General features: G+C 37.9%; 1 protein-coding gene across 1 annotated transcript; it reads right to left on the bottom strand.

Annotated features, from left to right (window-relative positions):
* Nucleotides 1-9,949: 9,949 nt before the first annotated feature.
* On the bottom strand, nucleotides 9,950-17,737 carry snrpc (small nuclear ribonucleoprotein polypeptide C). Its single transcript, XM_053316094.1, has 6 exons — nucleotides 17,687-17,737; nucleotides 15,752-15,794; nucleotides 15,547-15,655; nucleotides 13,215-13,274; nucleotides 12,239-12,343; nucleotides 9,950-10,502 (listed from the first exon to the last, which is right to left on the bottom strand). Exons 1-6 carry the CDS (start codon nucleotides 17,692-17,694, stop codon nucleotides 10,381-10,383), a joined length of 447 nt encoding a protein of 148 aa, XP_053172069.1. The 5' UTR covers nucleotides 17,695-17,737; the 3' UTR covers nucleotides 9,950-10,380.
* Nucleotides 17,738-21,032: the final 3,295 nt, after the last annotated feature.

Below are 21,032 nucleotides of genomic sequence, written 5' to 3'. Positions count from 1 at the left end.
AGCATCTCTGTGCCTCAGAGAGTTGCTAATATTGCTGTCTCAGTCTTAGTTGTAATTGTCTAATGGGAGGAGGGATAGAAATATTCCTGTACATTCAAGAACAGTTTTATTCCGAGTTCATTTTGTCCTCTGGCAGGTTGTTTGAACTCTTTTGTGAAAAAAACAAAAATTCAAACTGAAAAAGGGTTTGGCAAGCACCTTATCCTCTAACTACAGGAGCTCTCACACAATGGCATACTAATCACTCCAATAAGTAATCATGTTTGTAGTGTGAATGCTGCTGGACAACCAGGATGTGATGTGAATCTAAAGGTTTGGAAATGTGGTGGTGCCTTTGAACACAAGATGTTTTGTTGCTACAATGTAAAATAGAGAGCACTCAGTCCTCAGGGGGACATTCCTGCTTTGTTGCCATGAATTCACACCTTCAAATAATGGTTATCAGGGATGTTATTGCAGCACTTATAATGCATCCTTGTCCAAAAGGAAAATATTTTTTGGTCTACTATGATAAGGGATTGCTCATTCATTTCTATCATGCTGCATGGCATCATGTGCCACAACAACAGCTGCAGGCCACATAAGGATAAAGATAAATTTAACAGATAAATTTAGTATGCTAGAAAGATCAGAATCAAAGTGCACCGTGGAATCCAGCTGTAGCTCCTCCATTTGTAAGATGAGAAACTATGGCATGATAGCCTGTGTGCAGAAGGGATGTGTGTCCCTTCAGGTGTGTATTCACCTGTGAGTATGCAGTGTATTCATGTGTGTGCATGCATGTGCATTTATGAGTGCACATGTATGCATGCAGGGGTAAATGTTTGTGCTAAAGCCGGAGGCACGCAGAGCTTCCTGTGTTAGGTTAATGCTCTGTGCTCTGCTCTCTGAGATAACAATGGGTGCGGCTCCATGTTTGAGTTTCCCATCAGAGGGGGTGATGATGACAATGTCCACTGACAGATTAAATGCATTCTGTTTTATTACAACTGACCCAGAATTTAAGATAAAAAAGTTTTCAATTCAACATAATAACCAACAATCCGTTGCATCTTATTGATGGTACATGCAGAGAGAATTTAGAAGGGACACATTCAAATTCAGAGGGAAGAAAGTACAAAGGGAATGAGTGAGCAAAAGATGCAGAGAGCCACAAAAGAGAGCAGGTAGAGGGAGGATGAGTAGGCAGGGTAATTAATCCACAGATAATGCTGACGGTTCACCACCAGGTCACTTTCAGTGTAACACCACCATAATAGCTGCCCTTGACAAGCTCCATATCCAGTTTGTACTGGAGATGTATGTCTTAATGATAGTAATGATATTGGCAGTCATGAATCAATCAGACATGCTCAATATATTCAGCCAAGAGTCAAGAAATGTATTCTCTGGGAAGTGATACTGTTAGACAATCCACATCCACGGCTCACACGGCACTTTAAGATAGATTAAGAGCACACATATAGAATGAAGACATTAATCACTGGAGATAGGTGCAGGGAAATCCATTAATAAAAGAAGGGTTTGCACATTCTCAAGGTACAAAATACCATGAACGTCTCTCTGATATCGCTTTGCTCTCCCTGTTGCACACATCATATCCACTGTCTCAAATCAAATCTCTAAAGAAAAAAAAGCATTCTTTTATGTGCAAAAGTGTATTGCTGTGGCTAAATTTGCCTTCATCTTCAGATACATGGCGCTTAGCCAAAGGCTCTTAGCCTTTTTAACTTTCACACATCAAAGAATTTTAGAGAGTAAGAATCCTTCCTTAAAAATAGACTCCCTGCCCTTGACTGTACATTGAGCACATTTTTAGAAGCAATTTTACTTGTTGCTGGAGTAAAAAGCAAGGAGTCTAGTATTCAGTCCGAGCTTGCAGTCATGACTATTTCAGATTTAAAGGGTGACATTACTAGAGGTTTTTGTTTTGATCTGGATTCACTTGGTCATTTTAATTTAGTTCATGTTGTTTTGTGGACACTGTTATTGTTTTGGAGAGCTTGGTGAGTAATGACTGTGAATGTTACAATGATTTAATCTCCAGAGTAGCACAACTTGAAAACATGGCCACGTTAATGAAAATAAAAAGTTGGTGGATTCTCGGAAAATGAATAAAACGTGGCTGGAAATGGCTTAGGGTTTGTTTGAAGTGCTTAAATGTGTTGATTTATTGGAGAGCTGACTATCTATCTCGAATCTTTGGCAAAAGAAAGAAGGAAGCGAAGAAAGAACAAACCCAACAGTGGAAAGAAGTCTCCTCTGTGCTTAAATGGATTTTGCCCATTTCTAACAGGAGCAAAGTCCTTGTATTAAACACCATTTCATGCATGAGTGAGATGGTAACAGATGATGAAGAGATTTTTCAATTTCACCTTGAGCGCATATTGACTGACAGGAGGGAACAACAGAAGTTTCTGTAGGGGAGATAAGCAGAGACAGCTTCCCGATAGAAACAATTTGGAATACTTGAGGCAGTTATGCGTTTGCCTGTGAGGTTGGAAAATAAGTGATTTGTAAAACTTCTCTTCTCCTTTCTGTGCGCTCAAGCAGGTTGGCAATCGTCCATGATCGTTATGAATAGAACTGCACATTTTGCACCTTCCTTGTCCTTCATGTTAAGTGGTTTTGTTCAGGCAAAGAGGACTGAACTGAAAACTTCTAAGATGGTTCATTGCTGCTCCTAATGAGAAGAAATTCTTACAGCAGGGGGCAGAAGGTCAGAGGACCCATTTTAATATGCATACACTTAAAAAAAAGAGGCTTTATCTGTTAACACTCAGGAATTACTTTGATGCAACAACTATCTTGTTTTCAGCATTATGGCAGAGAGCAACAACCAGCATAGGTGAGAAAAAACAGGTAATCGGGTAGGGCACGAGATCTCGTGAGACGAAAATGCAGCGATATTTCTCGCCGAAGTGAATTTTGTCTCGCGAAGCTATAATTAAGGGGCGCACCAAAAAAAAAAAGAAAAGACGATTGTTTTTTTTATCACTCATTCACACTTCATGTTTTCTTTTTATAATGTCACGTGTGGATCATTAACCTTGTTGCAGCTTCTGGATTATGGTTGTTATTTCCATAAATACCAAAATGATCTATCTATAAAATCTATATGGGGAAACCTTTTACAGTGCTGCGTACTGCATGATAATTATATATTTAGAAAGTAGATTCATTACAAGATGCTTAGTTAAAACATTTCAATTCAATTTCCATTTGGTGAATTTCAAATAAAAGAATAGTCATATATTTCCTCATTGACGTTTTCTTAAAAATATAGTTAAAATCTCGTCTCGTCTCGTGAGCTGAGTGTATCGTCACACCCCTAGTATCAAGCTGTCTGGCTAAATTAATATATCCACAGAAATCACTACCATAGAATTTACACAATACATAAAAAATACTGCACTCTGCCTATTGATGAAAATCACACTGCAAGTCAAAATGATGGCATATGACCTTTAATGTTACTGCTCGCCAGATGTTAAGCTCCATCATAATTGGATTTATGTTGTTATGTGGAATAGTATAACTTATAGGTAGGGGAAAATTTAGTGTTAGCTTCAGCCACTAAAACTTGCTTTCACTTCATGAAGCCAAAGCATGGATGTATAAGAGCAGGACATGGCACAACCACTTTGACTTGCAGCCAGTTTTTCCCAGTAGCCACTTCCGGTACTGCAGTGAAAAATCCCCTGCAGCTAAAAAAGTATTTTCCCCATAGACCACCATTATAACAGAGAAGTCTGTAAAACTGTTGACAGGACATCTTGATAATAATAACTCATGTTACGCTTCAGACAGTGGCCTGTTCCACCTTAAAAAAGGGTAAACTGTACATGCAGCATGTTGTGTTGGATTAGAAATCAAATCAAGTCAGTCTAGCCTAGAAAAAGTCACATGAAGAATATGCTTTAGTGAAATAAGAATGTCTTGCAACAAAGTGATGAGAAAGGCAAAACATACAGTATATATGTACAAATACATAAAGATGAGTGACAAATTGAAGAAAAAAATCAGTTCATGCACTTGTCCCCTTAGAGCGAAGGATCACTGCAAATCAGTACAAAGTTGTTCTGAGTGGTCACCTTCATACTACGATGAAAAATGTCTATCCTCATGGCAGTGGTCTCTTCCAGGATGACAATGCCCCAATCGATGGGGTGAGAAGGGTCACTGAATGCTTTGATGAGTGTGAAAATGATGTGAATCATGCTATGGTCTTCACAGTCACCAGATCTCAACCCAGTTGAACACCTATGGGAGAGTTTGGAACAACATATTGGACCGTTTAGAAAGCCGAGGTGCACTAAAGCTGATCTTCCTTGACCAACACCTTACTGAGACACTTTAAGTTGTTTTTTCCTTTAATTCATCACCTGCCTGTATTTGTGATGACACGTCAGCTATGTAACAGTCATTTGCAACTACTTTTATATGCATATATGGATACAAACCATATGTTGGAGGCTGATGAGAACCTTGATAAAAAATTCTTTAAGTTAAAGGTGAGGTCATGAAAAATGTATTGAGTGAAGTTACACTAAATTTGGTCTTTCAGAGTTGAGAAAAATAAAAATCACCCCAAAAAGAATATAACAATCTCATGACCTGATGTTTACTTGACTGTTAGAAATGATGATGTTATTATATCAGACGTGTTGCCTGAGGGATATGCTGTTTATCTTACCAGGTAAACCATTAATCATAAGAATATCTTGTTTTGCATTGTGAATGATTAACAGGTGAACCGAATTTGATTAGTTTGGATTCCCTAGATTGTGTTTAAGTTATTTAATAGATGAACATACATTACCAGACACACCTTTCACCCCATTCACTTGAATGAGAAATTGTGTCCCAGCTTTCGACTGGTACTATATTTAATTAATATAATGGGAATTTGAGACCAAGTTCAGCTCTACTTTAGTAACAAGAAAGCTGTTTCAGCAAACTGAAAGCTAAAGAACGGAATGTAGGGGCATGTGATGGTAGCCAAAAAGTGGATTCGTCCCCAAAATAGTAATAATAAAATAAAAATTTGGAAGTTGAAGCATCAAAATAATTTTTCCAAGAACCTAACCTTCTCTGAAAAATAACCTTGTTAGATCTAATACTGCCCCCACACAAGGAGAGACATTAAAAGCACGGTTGCATAATAGAACCGTACAAGGTGCTGAAATTAAATCTAATAACCTCATAATAACTGTGAATTCTAACACTGTTTTAATTACATTAACATTATCCTATGTGACCATGACAGATGTGTTCTCCACATACGCACATTGGTGGCAGTCAAACAGAAACTGTGTGCTGATGGCATACTTCCAATCAACTATAAATAAAACTGGCCACTGTTTAAACATACCATAGAAAACCAATAATGTACATCTTAAAGTCTTAAAATGAACTGACCTCCCTTAGTAATGGGAAAATTTACATCTGCAATCATAACATCCCTAGTTGGAAGATGCCTGGCTTTGCTGTATTCACCCCAGCCAGTTATTTCCCTCGTCAACTCTATACTGTCAAATCTAATAAAGACATAAAATACCTCAAAAACTTACTTAAAAACAAGTATGAATTTTGAAGCTCAAAGATTATTTAGGTGTGAATCGACCACCTGTGAATCTGAGGAGACCAGTCTGGAAGCCTCACTGAATGCAGTATCAGACTTCACTTTTAATTAATCTAATTTATTTTAATTCTGTTGCTGAATAAATGTTTTGTTTCCTTTGGGCCCACACACAACACTAAAAAAACAGCAGAGTGAGTCAGTAACATACAGACTAGGTGGGTGGTTTGGGATGAATTTTAGTTTAAAAACCCTTTTAAAAAAGTGCACCCTCATAGTTGAGTGATTACAGTGCATACTATACACCAGCAACATTTCACACTAATAAATACAATTCTGTAAGTTAATAGTTGTGTAAATTGTTTGCCTGTCCTTTTGACTTTATGAAACTCAGCTGTGAAGTGCAAAATACTTCAGATGCAAATGCTGGAAGATGAATATTTAACACGGTTATTTATAAAACATGGCATTGCATAACGCAGTGGAGCAGGTGAAGGAGAATCACTGTCAGTGTCCACAGTGCGTACAGCTGGCCGGTGGCAGGCCACCGCGGGGTCAGCATAAGACGGTTAAATCTGAAGTAGGGCAGCTAAAAATGTTATTGTGTGCACTGAATGTTTACCCAATGGTAGCGAGCGACTAGTTCTCACAGTCACGTTTATTTACAGCATTTAGCTGATGGCATGTTGTCATTTTGCTCGAGGATACACAAGACTGCATATGGTGATTGAACTTGTGACGTTTCCTCGCAGTAAAGCTGACTAACTTGTGCTGATATAAATCAATGCTTGTGGATGATGAAATAATAATTTCTTCCTGGTCGCTTGCAATGCCCCCTAATCAAATTAGTCTTAACTCAATCTGATTTTGTGTCACTCATTTGCTAACTGGCCAGGCGTTGCATTTCAACATCTGTGGAAGGCATTTCTCTCTGTCTGTGAATGCTGAGAGAAACATTTCAAGGGATGAAAAGCAAAAATGTCAAACATGTGAAATTGCATGTAAAGTTACGGCATCTATAGATATGTTTTCTACAGAAGGTTAGGGAGAGATTAGATGTAAGCTTTGCTTTGTTTTCTCAGATACTGCGTTGTACTACATCTGTATCAGCCCGCAGGCCCACGGGAGCCCCTGCTAGCCAACACAACCACTGAATCCAGCAGATTCAAGAGGCTCTCCCTGAGGCCAAGGAAAATGGATATTGATCTGGAGGCATGACTAAATGGATTAAATTACAGAGTAGTGTTGGTAGCAGGGCAGCAGAGAGAATGAGACGAGAGGGAGGAGGAGGATGAGGAGGTAGAATATAGATGGAGGAAGAGACAAAAGGCAGGAGGAATAGGAGAGATGTATTGAAAGAGTCTACCAAAATCTTTGCCTTGCAGACCACTTCCTCTCTGTGATTCTTTTAATCAATAGCCCACCCAGCAGCCCAGTGCAATCATCCCCTGCATGCCATACTTCCAAGCACCATCCTGGTCTTCATGCAGTTATGAGCCAATTGGCTTTAGAGAAATCGACAGTCAGCGGATTATCATTTTCCATTCAACCAAGGCTGTTGAGTGGTAAGAATGCCAACTGCATGCTGAGAGCAAAAAAGATGCATCATCATGAATACAAAACCCAAACAATCCTTCGGAGAGTGCAAATCCGACGGGTCTGCGGTCGCAGTTAGACCTGTTTGGTATAAACAGTTAATCAATCAGGAGTCCTCCACAAACCCCTTTCATCCTCTTCTCCTTCGTGGCCTTGCTGATGGGTCTGTGGGCCGCAGAGAATCGCTTTCAGAGTGCCTCTGTGAGCCCTGAGTGTTGATATTCGGGACATTAATGCGTTCACGTGTATGACAGGAATATCAAAGAGCTGAGTGTGAGCTGCACTGTAAAAATGAAAAAGTTGAGATTCAAATTCAAAAAATCTTGGGATGATTTAATTTGATTTCAAGGTATAGCTGTTTTTCCACATAGATCGCTTCTCCTGAGACTGAACAGTATCTAACAAACAACTGTGTTTGTTTTCTTCATCTAACACAATATCTGTCCAAGCCAGTCAGTCACTGCTCTATGAGTGGTTTCCCTCCTGTAAGATTTATTCTAATACACATTTCTTATGATCAAGGCTCATTTCCCCAACTCCTGAGCCCTAATCACAAACACTTTTTCCCACTCCACTTCATTCCCTTCAGGGCAATGCTCCACTTCATGGCTAGATTGAATATTCATAAAGACTCTTCCGATTTCAGATGACACACGGGCATCTGCCTTTGCTCGACATATGCATAAAATGTGCATTAGCATGGTTTTATTCCTGTCTCAGTGATGTGGAGAGTGGATGTTTATAGGACATTTAATGGAATCCGTCCCTTAGAGTGGCCATCAGATTCCATGTAATCTACAAAAGTCTCTTTGAAGATCACAATTTACAACATGCATGACTGACAGCGACCAAAAAATTATCTAACGTGCTGTTCGGTGCAGTTTGGATTGTCTTTACAGTCCCTCTGGTCTGCAAGTATAGGCTACACATTGGCAAACACAGCGTGAAGGATATTGCCCCCCTCCCCTACAAATTTATTTCTTTTTTATATGTGGCCTAGAAATTTCTTAAACCATAAAAGCCACAAAAATGTCCTCTGGGAATGTGAGATACAAAGAAATTTGACAGTCCGTGGTAGCACATAATCAGTCATTGTACATCATTCCAGGGTCTTGAAGTTCTAATTACAAAGCATTACGACTCTCTAGCTCCATCTGTTGAAGCGTTTTCATAACCGTGGGGAGACGTTTGTGATTACGGGATACAGAGGTTGCAATCCAGAAAGAGTAGAGTGCTGAATTCTTGCCAGGCATTGTAGATACAAATGTCAGCTGGGATAATGATTCAGGAGCAGCAGCAGCAGCAGATTCTTATGTAAGAGCTGTGATTCTTCAAACACGCTTCACTGAATAAACTAATGAGGTTTGGAGTCAAGTCTCGTGAAACAATCATTTTAACACCCTTTTTCTATATTGTCTTATTCTATTCAGGGTCTTGAGATGCAGAAGTATTATCCCAGCCTGTACTGGGCAGGACTGAGGGTACGCCCTGTAGAGGTCCGTGGTCTAACACACCTGACAAACACATTAACACCTACAGGCTGAGAGAACATGTGAACACCACTTAGACAAAAACCTCCAGGTGGTGGGTTTGGGTTGAAACTGAGGACTTTTTTTTTGCTACGCAGTGGAGGCACTAACCCTGAAACACTAAAACAATTTGACAACTTCAGTGTGAAGCTTATTAGATTTGATTAAATATGCCAAGCAATTAATAGGCTTGAGGTTTGCAGAATGAAGTTTGAAGATGCCTCAATTTGGCCTAAATTCAACTGAAAATGTTTGTATTATCTTACTCTGGCAGCATGCTTCTCTTTTCAGTGATGCTTTGTGGAGGTTCGCAGTGAAAAAGTTGGGAACACAAAGGTTCAACATAAATTTTTGGGGGGCATTTTTACCTTTTTATTGGAAAGACTGATGATAAAGATACAGACAAGAAACCAGGAGAGAGAGGATGTAATACAGGCAACAAAGGTCTCTTGCCAGAATAAACTATGTTCTGGCAAGACACCAGAATGTGTTTTAAAAGGGCACTTTAGTAATTTAGTGTTGCAATGCCATACAGTCGGAGATAGTCTCATTTTAATGTCTAGGTCACGATGCTACATGTCACACAATGCAACCTCTACAGCCTCTGAGACCAAAATGACATAATATTCTCAAATGTAAGCTCCTTCACAGCCAGAGACGACATTAAACAACCATTTTTATAGGCTGATACCTGAGAAATCTTTGATGTGTGAAATTGGTCTCAACTTGACAACAGGGCATGCATTTGGTAAACATTATCGTTTTCCAACTACGGGAATTCCTGAAGTTCAGAAGCAATTTTAACAGCATTCAACTGACTCTGCACAGCGGCTTAAAGTTTGACATGTGAGAGAGTTGGATGAGATGTCCGATACCACTTTCATGTCTGTCCATTAAATATAAAGCCACATTTGAAGATGGTTAGCTCAAAATATATCAAACATGATTTCTTTAAAAAATTAGATCAATTCTCAACACGTTTTCTGGCCCTTCAAACCCACAGTCTACCCACACAGATGGAGTCATGTATGTTGCTGAATTACACCTGTGTGGGTAGTCTTTGGGGTGGGTCGCTCTCTCCTGTTAAATTTTGTTACACCTGCTATTATCTTGATTGGTACCATAAAGTTTTGTGATCACATAATCTCAGCAACAGCTCCACCCAGCTTCAACCCAACTGTGACAAGGTGCAGTGTCTTTAAAAAACAAAAACAAAAAAGAAACCACACACAACAAACAGGTCTGAAATCACCACTTTATTCCTCAAAGAAATGCAATGAAATATAACAAAAACAATTAAAACCTAAAAACAAACAATATAGTAACAAATATTGTCAAATCAAAGACGCTCTATAAAATGTGTGTGTTGAACAGTAAGTCGAAGTGAGAGATCTTCTTAACTTGACACTAACACAGGAGGAGGATTTAAAAAAAAAGGTCTTTTGAAACAGGGATCGGAAATGTATTCTAATAAGTTCGATAGTAATAAATACCAAGATTCAGGCAAAAATTAAAAAGTAATTACACAAAAAAATGATATAATTACATCCGGGCACGTTGAAGAGAGGATGAGAATTTAAAAAGTTGCATTATTAAATCCAAGTGTTAATCCAAGTGTCCTCACTCGACAGTGTCTGTTCATGGCAGCAAAGAACGGACAAAATGCACTCTGTCTTATCTGTCTGGTCGCATCATGCCTGGCCTCACTGGCATCATCATTGGACGAGGGTGACGCATCATGTGTGGTGGTCCTGGCATCATCTGCATGGGTCCTCCCATTGGTGGCCTCATGCCTCCTAAATGACAGTGCAGTGACACAAAGCTTAGATACAGATTCATATATACATACAGAGTGAAGCCTTGAACTGCTTACCTATCAGTGTATTTAAAACTTGTCTTAAAAAGGTGCACTGTGGAGTTTTCTTGTGAACAAAAAAAGAGTTATATTATCATGGGGTGTTACTCACCTCTTGTGTCCAAACTTTCCATAAGCGTTGGCTGCAGCCAAACAGCCGACTAATCATTTAAGTCCAGCCAGCTACTTTATTGTGTTATTTTTTGAGTCTAATAAGAAATCATGATTTGCTATGTGTGGTATATTTACAACCACTAGCCTCTGTTTTAAAACCACGTGAGCATGATGACAGAGAAACGTGCCTGTTTGTCTGTACCATGCCGCACACACATGCTGTATACATGGGTGTGTGTGTGTGTGTGTTCTCCCGACTATCGTGCAAAGAGCGTCATTTTAAGTGTTAGATAAATATTAAGGCTACTTCGGAAAACACCGGAAAACACCAACTTGACGACTGTGCAGTAAGTATTAAAAAGTCCATTGAAAGCTCTGCAGTTTCCATCTACGTCACACAGACGTTTACGGGCTTAGCAAATGAACGAATTAATGACTCATCTTTATTTACATTGTGCTTTACACAGAAGAGCCATCTTTAAGACGCACGGCAAACACACACTCAAACAGGCAATGATGTCATGTATGTGTCACTATGTCTCAGCCTCACACAATCATTTTAGAGCTCATAATGTCCCAGAACACTTTTGTATTTGTTTGCCATTGCATTATTACGCAAACTAATGTCAGATGCCCCAAATCAGGTTTTAAAAATAAAAGTTTTCCCACATCATACATTTTGCCCTTGTTTTTTTTTGTTTTTTTTTTATATAATTCACTCACATAGGTTTGGAGTGAATCAATAGAGAAGAAATGGGAGAGGAAGGATGTCACCCAAAAGGAAGCTAGGATGTAATGGAAATCAACAAACCCTGACAGGCTTTCTTGAAGATGTAAAAAACTGTCAGTTGATCAAATATATGAGAATAAACACAGTGTTGTGTTGTGAGCACCAAAGAGGAGCGGCTCAGCGGGACACTTATAGAGCTGGGCGTGGACTCAGATCGTAGTGAAGATGACTACAAGTTGAGTTCATACAGTAGATTCACATGATTTGAAACAAGTGATTCATGTTATTTTGGTCATATGCAAATTAGATTATTAATTAAATAGTAGAGTTTTAGCAATTTTTAAAAAGGAAACATGGCAAACGCGTATTGTTGCAGCTTCTTGGACGTGAGGATTTGAAGACATCATCTTGGGCTTTAAGAGCAGTTCTCTCTATTATCTGACATTTTTTATTGACTAATGATTAATCAAGAAAATAAATCAACAGATTAAATCAATTGTAAAAATACTTAATAGTAGTTGTAGCCCTACTCCAAATTGCTTTTAGAGGTCTAAAGCTCCCCATGAAACCTTTAGGTCAGTGATCATTAACTTTTCTACTGGAGAGCTACTGCCCTGCATGTTTTAGGTATCTCTACTCTAACACACCTGATTCCAATTATTAACTCATTATCAAGCAGATGAAGCTCGTCAAGGGCTTTGATAACGAGTTCATAATTAGTATCAGGTGTGTTTGAGTGAGGAGATACCTAAAACATGATGATTGGTGGCCGCTGCTTTAAGTGAACCAAATTCCAAAGTAACGCAGCTTTTCAAGAGAGAAATGTTTCTTACCCGGACCGCCAGGCATCATTCCATGAGGTGGAGGTCCCATCATGGGCATCATAGGAGGGCCTGCCATGGGTGGTGTTGGGAGCATGCCTGGACGTGGAGGACCACCTGTATTCATAACAGTAAATGTTAGAGTTCAATCTGTGTGATACAACATTCCAGTTAAACCATGTTCGGCTTCTCTGAATAAACAAAACATGCACCTGTTTAAATGTCTCATCACTTATCAGAGACTTTTGAGTAGAAAACAAAATTATTCAAACACCATTTGAAAAAAAAAAAATTAGCACGAATTGTTGTAAACTTTTATGCTTCTTTTATTTTTTAATCCGAGTTCGGCATTTGTTGTCATTACTTCAGACAGTGCCCCTTGACACTTAAATATTTCTGCAATTTTTTTTTATTTTATTTTGATTGATACATCTGCAAAACATAGCCACCAGTGATTTGGTCTCCGTGGAGCTCTGCCTGGTGGTCTCTTTGAAAAAAAAAATCACTCATCAAAGTGCAAGAAAACAAGACAATTTTAATAAACTTGGAATGCTGCTTATTTGCATTCGATTGAAATTCAATGGACAGTTTGAAAATAATATTAATGTCTGCCTTCATTTGAGCTGAGCCACCACATCCTGATATACTCAGGAATATAGAGGCTGTATAACAAAGAGGAACGATGGCTAAAAGACAAAACACCCAGGTTGTAAAGAGGAAGAAAAAAAAAAGATTCTATTTAAGGCCGTATAATGAGCAGATGGTAGGTATTTAAATTAGCAGTCACTTGTACTCCTTTAGGAACATAAAGCTTCTGTTATTCTAATGAAATGCATTTGAATGGACCTTGAAATAGAGCAGGATGTCGACAGCTTTCCACCACCCCCCATTCACATTAGTGTGAATCTAACTCTAAAAAAGATCCAGTGTCCGTGTTACGCTTTAGTTAATTGAATTAGTGCCGAGCTGAAAAAGACGATGGACTCACCGGGGGGAGGGCCACCGGGGAACGGTGTGGGAGGAATCTTCCCCTGTTGAAACGCAGCCGCTGTTGAGAGGAGACAAAACATGAGTGCACAAATATTTAATGTACTGTATCAATAATGTACAGTAGCCAATCGTGTTGTGTCTTTTGTGAGTTTAAAAAGCAGCCGTGCATGGAGAGCAAACAATAAAAGAGGGAAAACAAAAGGGAAACGGGTGTAGTACGGTTAAAGAAGCTATGCTAATGTTAAACTATTAGTGACAAATCAAGTGTCACTTCTGAAATAACAAAGTACATTTCCGACATGCTCAAAGGATGTATCATCTATTTTTTGTTTGCGTGGGAGAATTTAGTCTCTCAAAACAACATCTTCTTCTATGGCGGACAATAACTACGCTCCACTTCTACACTGGCTTTGCAGCCCTCGTCTGGATTAGTGGTTTGTAATCTCAGAGGGGGCTCCAGTAAGCCAGCGAACATAGTAGACTATTTAAGCAGAGTTTTGGAGATCCCACACATGTGCCTAAGCATGACTGGTGTGGGCTGCGTCACAGGCTTTACTCTAAACACACACACAAGTTTACTGTACACATCAAACCACTGTGCTGAATATTAAAAAAAAGAAAAAAAGAGTGCTGTTCTCACATCTGGAGTCTGAACGGTTAACTGCACCACTAAATTAACCCTCAGTAATATGCAACTGCCACTAGAGGTCACTTTCATATTCATGTTGAACTTGCTGCACACATGTGATGTATCCTGACTGATGAGCCGACTCCACTGAAGTCCACATATCAAAGCCGTAACAACCCCAGTCACACCATCCACTCGGCTAAACTTCTTTAAAGACTCTCAGTCATTCAGTTAATAGGAAATCTAAAACTTCAGTCGTGAACTGAAGAAGCCTCTTCAATCAAGGCCGCTGCACACTTTCTCAAATATAATTTAATGCTTTTAAGACATTTTTAAGACCTTGACAGAGAACAGTTAATATCCTTTCCACAGTAAAATGAGGGCTGAGTTTCATATCTGAAATCAACTTGAAAATATGAATGGAAATTTTATGTAAATGTCTACATCTCCAGATAACAATCATAGGTAAAATGTAAAAGTCATAAAACTAAGGGCAAATGCAATAAGCTGTAAAGTGTCCCATTGTTCCACTTTACATTTGTTAAAAAGGACATTTTAAATTAGAACTAGAATTACAATTTCCTTGGATTTGGTAATTTCCTTTTATCCATTTTAACAGTATATCTTTTAACACCGGCTAAGCGGTCACCAAATTATATGTCTGCTCCTCTTCTTCATGTAATTTGTTGACTGTTGCACTAAAAACCTAATTATACAGATTCTAGCAACAATCAGAAAGAAGAGACTTTGTGTCTCCTCTGACTAACTGTCTTTAGCTGCTGAGCATCATCTGTACTGATTTGTATACCTCTTTAATCCTGTTACCTGTGAAGAACTGACTGATTGAAACATTACCATAAAAAGAAAGACATGGACTAATCACAACCAAAGAACAAACCATATTTAAATGAGTGAATCATGTGGGGAGAGATTTCTCATGCAACTAGGCAGCACCTAGCATTTAAGACCTACCATAAATAAAAATGAGACTTGTAATGGGCTGAAATTCTATATCATTGAAAGACTTTTTTAGGATCCGCAGGAACTGTTAATAAGTAGTGTAACTACGGCTGCAACTAACGATCATTTTCATCATTGATTAATCTGCCGATTTATAAAAGAGAGAAGTAACAGGGTTGCTGCTGGTGTAACTCAAACCACCGGTGCTCATGGAAAGGATTAAAAAATTGTAAGCCAAAAACAAAAAAAAGACAAAAAATCCATGTTCATGCACTCTGGGTAGGTTTGAAAAATAAAAAGCATTTATCTCAGTGAGCTACAGAAAAACTAAGTTAATTTATTTTGTCTCCACAACCTGAAGGAACAAGCCCACTGATATAAAGACCTTTTATTTCTCAAACCTACCTTGAATTATTTTTAACGCATTTTTGTCATAATTCTTCTGCTCTGCTTAATCTGCCGATTTAGTTTCAGTCAATTCACAGAAACACTGTGAAAAATGTCCCTCAGTCTCCTAAAGGCCAATGTGACGTTACTGAATGTCTTCTCCTTTTGTCTCCAAACTGGTAAACAGATTATCTACATTGTTGCAAAACATTTTCTGTCTATTAAATAACTGACTAATTGTTACAGCTTTAAGTGAAACAAACACATTCCTTTGAGCAGGACAAGAAACCTTCAAACTAAATAATGCAATAATTTCACTCTTGCATCAAACTGTTGAAACAATTAATGAACTTACTTGTTTTATCGATCAAGCTCTGAGCCTGCTCCTCCATCCATTTCTGGTAGTAATCTTTCACATTTTCTTTGTGTTTTCGACCGCTGCAGTGTGTCTTCCTCACTGACGGCTGGAACAGACGCAGAGTACAATAAAAGTTAACAGGATCAGTTCTTTAATGATTTTGTGAATAGTGCTGAGCATGTGATAGCAACTAACATCTTACCGAATCATGTGTAAGGTAGGTGTCGCAGTAGTCACAGTAAAACCTGTCCAATAGTAAAATAAAACAAGAGTTAGAGTAGTGTTACAAATCCAGAGCTGCAGCCGCAACCTGCTCTCAAACAATATACTTCACATTATATATAAATACATAAAAACTCACCAAGCACTTTATTAGGATCGCCTGTGCAATCTAATTCAAACCAAAACAGCAACTCGGCCATAAATTCTACTTTCACAGCGTATATAGTTTCAGTGTTTATTGACATTTGTCAGAAAGGTGATAATTCTACTTTATGTTTATTATTGAGGTGATAATGGCTGGTGGTGGAGTGCATTATACTGAATGATGTTTATAATATTTTGTCGAACCCATTAATATACACGAGGGGCGCATAGTTCTGAGAAAGCTGACTGTCTATATAATATTTTACACATCTTCACCTAGAACACACATGGTCTTACCCTTAGTTCACAAGCATTCAAATGCTCACTGTGATCAATCCTCCCGCTCATACTAACCCTTATAGGGGATCCTCTGTGTTTTGAGCAAAAAGTGTATTTCAGTTTATCCGAAGGTCATATGAGGCTTCAACTGTCTGAGTGTTTGATATGAAATTGATATCTTCCACAGTTAAAATAAACAAAAAGTCCCTCAGATGTTTCCTGTTCAGCTGTAGTGGAGGTAAAGTAACAAAAAGATGGACTTCAACACTAAAAAGACAGTAACTTTAAAAAGATACTGACTTGATTTTAACAGCTGAAGCTTCACATTAGCATCAAATACATTTTAGCACACAAGGATTACTATGTATCCCCATCACTTACATTGTAAGTTAAACGGATCTTCTGATGGCCAGTATGAACAGTAGGGCTGGGCAATAAATCTATATTATATGGATATTGTGATAAGTGTCGTCTTTACCTGATTTTAAAGGCTGCATTACAGTAAACTGATGTAATTGACTGATGGTGTAAGTTCAACAGACTGTTATCTTATCTGCCTTTATCTACTTACTCACTATATCCACATTACTGGTGACTATTTAACAAAAATGTCATTGTATAAATATTTTGTGAAAGCACAACATATATCGTGATATCTGATTCTGTCCATATCACTCAGCTCTAAGGAACAGCAGGCAAGAAACCCTGCTTCAGTGTACATCTGGGCTGTTGTTTTGGGACCGACCTCAAACATTTTTAGTCAAATAAGTTTTAAAACCTGACATTATTTAACACAAATTCATATCTTCTTTGTTAGCTACAGTTACTTATTTTACTGAGATGAGATGTACGGCTGCATGACGACACGTTGCAGTTTCACCTTGGAAATAAACCAACTATTACTCCACATTTGATTTGATTTCATAGCTTCATAAATGATCAGTATGATCTGCTCTAATCCCTGGAAACAAACTATACTACAATGTCGGTATACAGAGTCACAAAAGGACCCAGGGTTATATCTGGTGGGACCATTTACCGTTATATTGTTTATAAAGACGTATATTGAGCTGAGAGAAGACCCAGAGATTAGTTTGATCATCCTCAATCACAGCTGAGAGAACAATCATATTAAGATGATCATGTGGTGTGGTCGAAAACTCAGGAACAGGAGTAAATAGATCTTCAATTGTAAACCAGCTCTCTAATAATGCCTAATTACAACTATAGCTGGTAGATTTATTTGATATCAAGGTGCTGTGGTTGTCTTTTGAGGGGGAATATCACATTCACGTCGTGGTTTGTTCCAGCAAGTAGACCGAGCCCAAACAAAGCTCACAACGCTCAGAAACACTAAAGTAGGTTTGTTTCATCACATTCAGAGTGTATCTAAACCTAATGTGTCCCTCAATGCAAAATAAACAGTTATTGATTCTGATGAAAGGTGTTAGACAAAGATTAAGCTTTAAAAAGGAAGATTATGTGAACTTACTTCGGCATGTTTCAAACCTTCCTCCGCCGAGAGCGCGATTCCGGTGTTCACGCTAAATGTTCCCAACAGATATGAGACCTGCAGATAAAAGGTTCCGCCTCACACTGGTATAATAAAACAGATAATACTACACATGTTCTGTTAGTTTGTACCTTTAATGTGCAAAAAAAAAAAAAAATTAAAGTTGATCTGAAGCTAAAATGAAGCTTCAAATTCAAATTCAAAATTACTGTATTTATTCCGGAGGGGAAATTCAATTAGTCTGTGGTGGTATAGTAGCCTATATTTTATATTTTACTGAGGTAAAAGTGACAGTACCGCAATATAAAATGCTCCTTTAGTAATTAAAACACATTCATTCACAATTTTATGTGACTGAGCTAGTATTACTCAAAAGTCTCTACTAGATCAAAATTCAGTACCAATAAAAAAGAAATATGGCACTATAGTAACACAAAGCGAAAAAAGGAACACCTTCATACATAAGCATACAATTTACACTTCGTCATGTCTCCGTGTCCACAGCTACACATACCCTTCCCATTATTTCAAAATGAAGGTTTGCAGTCCACCTTTAATAGGAAATTGCATAAGAACACTTTGTTTGGGTCTAAAGTTGATGAATCTAGCTGTCAATAAAAAAATGCACCTTTGCACTCACCTTAAATCTGAATCTAAGAGAAGCATGATTGGATTCATATAAACAACTTTGACTCGTGTAATGTGGACTCTAGAAACTTCCAGTGAATACATACTGACAATGGACTTTTCAGTGAAGTAGGAGGCCATCTTGCATCCAGAATTAAGAATTAAGAATTTGAAATGAAAAATATTTGCATATTCAGAAATTCTGGCTTTTCAAATGAGGGAGAAGGAGCAGATGCAATTGTGAGAATTTTGAAACAGTTCATTTAAACTTTAAAAATGCACATCACACAGAAAATATATATCTCAAAGCAGACTTATATGTTTTAAAACATGCCCTGATCTTTAAAGTTTTGGTATATACTGGTTGTGACTTGCATATGAAGTAACTTACAGCTACAAATCAGTAATGCCTTGGGTTTCTCTTAAAGATATCCTCCAAACATGTTTTAAACTCAGTAGTCATTTGTTCACTAGGGCCAGAGTAATTTTCTACATTGAGCAGATGTGAAAACAGCCCTTTAGTGTCAAGCTCATACATATACATCATTTTGCATAATGAAGCTCAAAGATCACACAGAATGAACAAGAAGAAAAACAAACTTTTGCCTGGATGGGGACTTAAAGAAAAATCATCTTGGGCACAGTATGAGTTCATTAGATACACCCCCCACCAAACCTAATGAATCTAAAACAACACCTGCAATAATTCTGCTTCCATGAGTGTTTTGTTGTTTATTGAAGTTTTGATTCACTTTCATTGTCACTTGAGTGCTGATGAGCTGTATTATGTGATTATTTTATATATAGTGTTGGTGCAAGATTTTAGTCACCTTCACTGATATAAATATGCTCTACAATACCAGAAACACATCAAGTCCTGCATGAAAAAACCTACTTCAGTAAACATGAAGTATCAACCTGTACCTCAAATATTGAAGTACCCATTTTGTCCACCTGACTGATTGTATGACATCAACATGACAACATCAGTGTGTAAGCATGTTACTGTTGTAGTCCCTCTTTCTGTTACTATACTTTCACCACAGTGGAACAGGACAGTGTCTCCACAGTGAGACACAGAAACACAAAGAGGGAATTTGATGCTAAAACGACTGTAAATGTGGCAGATATCCATTAGATATGACTGACTCAGACTGCTGCGTCAGATAAACTTTTAAATGCATTTTTGTCACAAAATACATTTTAAAATTCCCTGTTGAGCTGCAATGGAAGTATAGTGACAAGAAGGGGGACTACAAAGACTGTAGCGTTGAAAGATATCCAGTTGATTTGACTCATTTAGACGGCTGTAGCTTCATATTAGCTTCAGACAAACTTTTAAATAGATTTTTGCACAGAAGGAGGACTGTGGATTTTGGCTCCCATCACTTACATTGAAAGAGCATTTGAAGAGGATCTTTTAATACCCAGTATGAACATGAGCATTGATTTCAGTAAAGAAAGTGTTAATATGGGCATCATATGGACAGTAAACAGTATATGCAGTGTGTAATAAATAATAGTAATAATGATATTTTACGCATTATTTTATTTTAAGATTTATTTGGCAAGGACAGTACACATCAGTCAACATTTTAAGTCAACATCTTAGCCAAGCAAAAAAGAGAAAATAAAGAAAAAATTAAAATTAAAATAAACATTACATTATGAAGGACAGCACTGGGTGGTACTGGGACCTGTGGTGTAGCGCAATCTTATGGTTGATGGTAAATATGAAAAAGCCCCCCTGAAGGCCCCCCCTACATCAGATATCGACAATTGGACACACTGCACTTTAATGTCAAATGCTCTGCAATATTGGTATTTCATGTATATGGACAATACTAATAATTTCAATTGTGTGCAATATTCATATAATATACATACACATTTATTTCACTTTAATCTGTGCAATAAAAATATCACCTCTGGTATATTACCACTCAATACCAATATTACCCTTGTAAATATTGTTACAAATATTTTTATTACATATTTTTAATATTATTGTTCTTATTGTTTTTGTAATTATTATTTATTATTCTTTCTTATTGCTACGCTTATATTCTATTTTGCTGTCCACTTTGATGCTGTAACAATGCAAATTTCCCCATTGTGGGACTAATAAAGGAATTTCTTTGGCTGATTTTATGATTTTATGTGTATTCATGCATATTTTTTATTTTATTTTATAGCTTTTATCGTTCTATTGTGTAATTCATCTTTTTATTGTGCTTCTATTGTGTTATCTATGTATTGTGTTTTATCTTGTTGTGCAGCACCTTGGAAAACCTCGTGTTTGTTAAAATCGTGCTATATAAATAAAGTGGATTGGATTGGATATCTTAGCTTATATATTTTTTTGGATATATCATTTTTGCAAAAAAAAAAAAAAAATCTGGCATGCATCAAATGGTCTGATGCATCAGATGCTGCTGAGCTGCAATCTTGGATTTCATTGACAAACCAATGAAAAGTGGGGGGCTGCAAATAGCAACAGATGACGTCGACGCCCTTACGTGATTGGCGAAGGTGACGCGCGGGCTGTTCCGACGTCAAACCTAACCCCCCCCTCCGGTAGTGCCATGCGCACTGACGGTTGTTGTTGTTGAGCTGGTTGTTATGGCTGGACCAGGACCAGGCCTCGGACTAAACTGAGAGAGGATCCCCCGTACCACCACCCTCCCTTTCCCCCCCT

Source organism: Scomber japonicus, chromosome 3, assembly GCF_027409825.1.
Source record: "Scomber japonicus isolate fScoJap1 chromosome 3, fScoJap1.pri, whole genome shotgun sequence".
Taxonomy (NCBI): Eukaryota; Metazoa; Chordata; class Actinopteri; order Scombriformes; family Scombridae; genus Scomber; species Scomber japonicus.
The sequence above is the reverse complement of the archived record's forward strand: the minus strand, read 5'-3'. Positions and strand labels throughout refer to the sequence as shown.

What these genes read in the sequence shown, in the direction of transcription:
- snrpc (XM_053316094.1), bottom strand. An exon ending in CCTACCTTACACATGATTCG is followed by an intron (nt 15,656 to 15,751) that starts GTAAGATGTTAG and finishes CGTCTGTTCCAG; the next exon opens with CCGTCAGTGAGGAAGACACA. An exon ending in AATGATGCCTGGCGGTCCGG is followed by an intron (nt 10,503 to 12,238) that starts GTAAGAAACATT and finishes ACTGTCATTTAG; the next exon opens with GAGGCATGAGGCCACCAATG.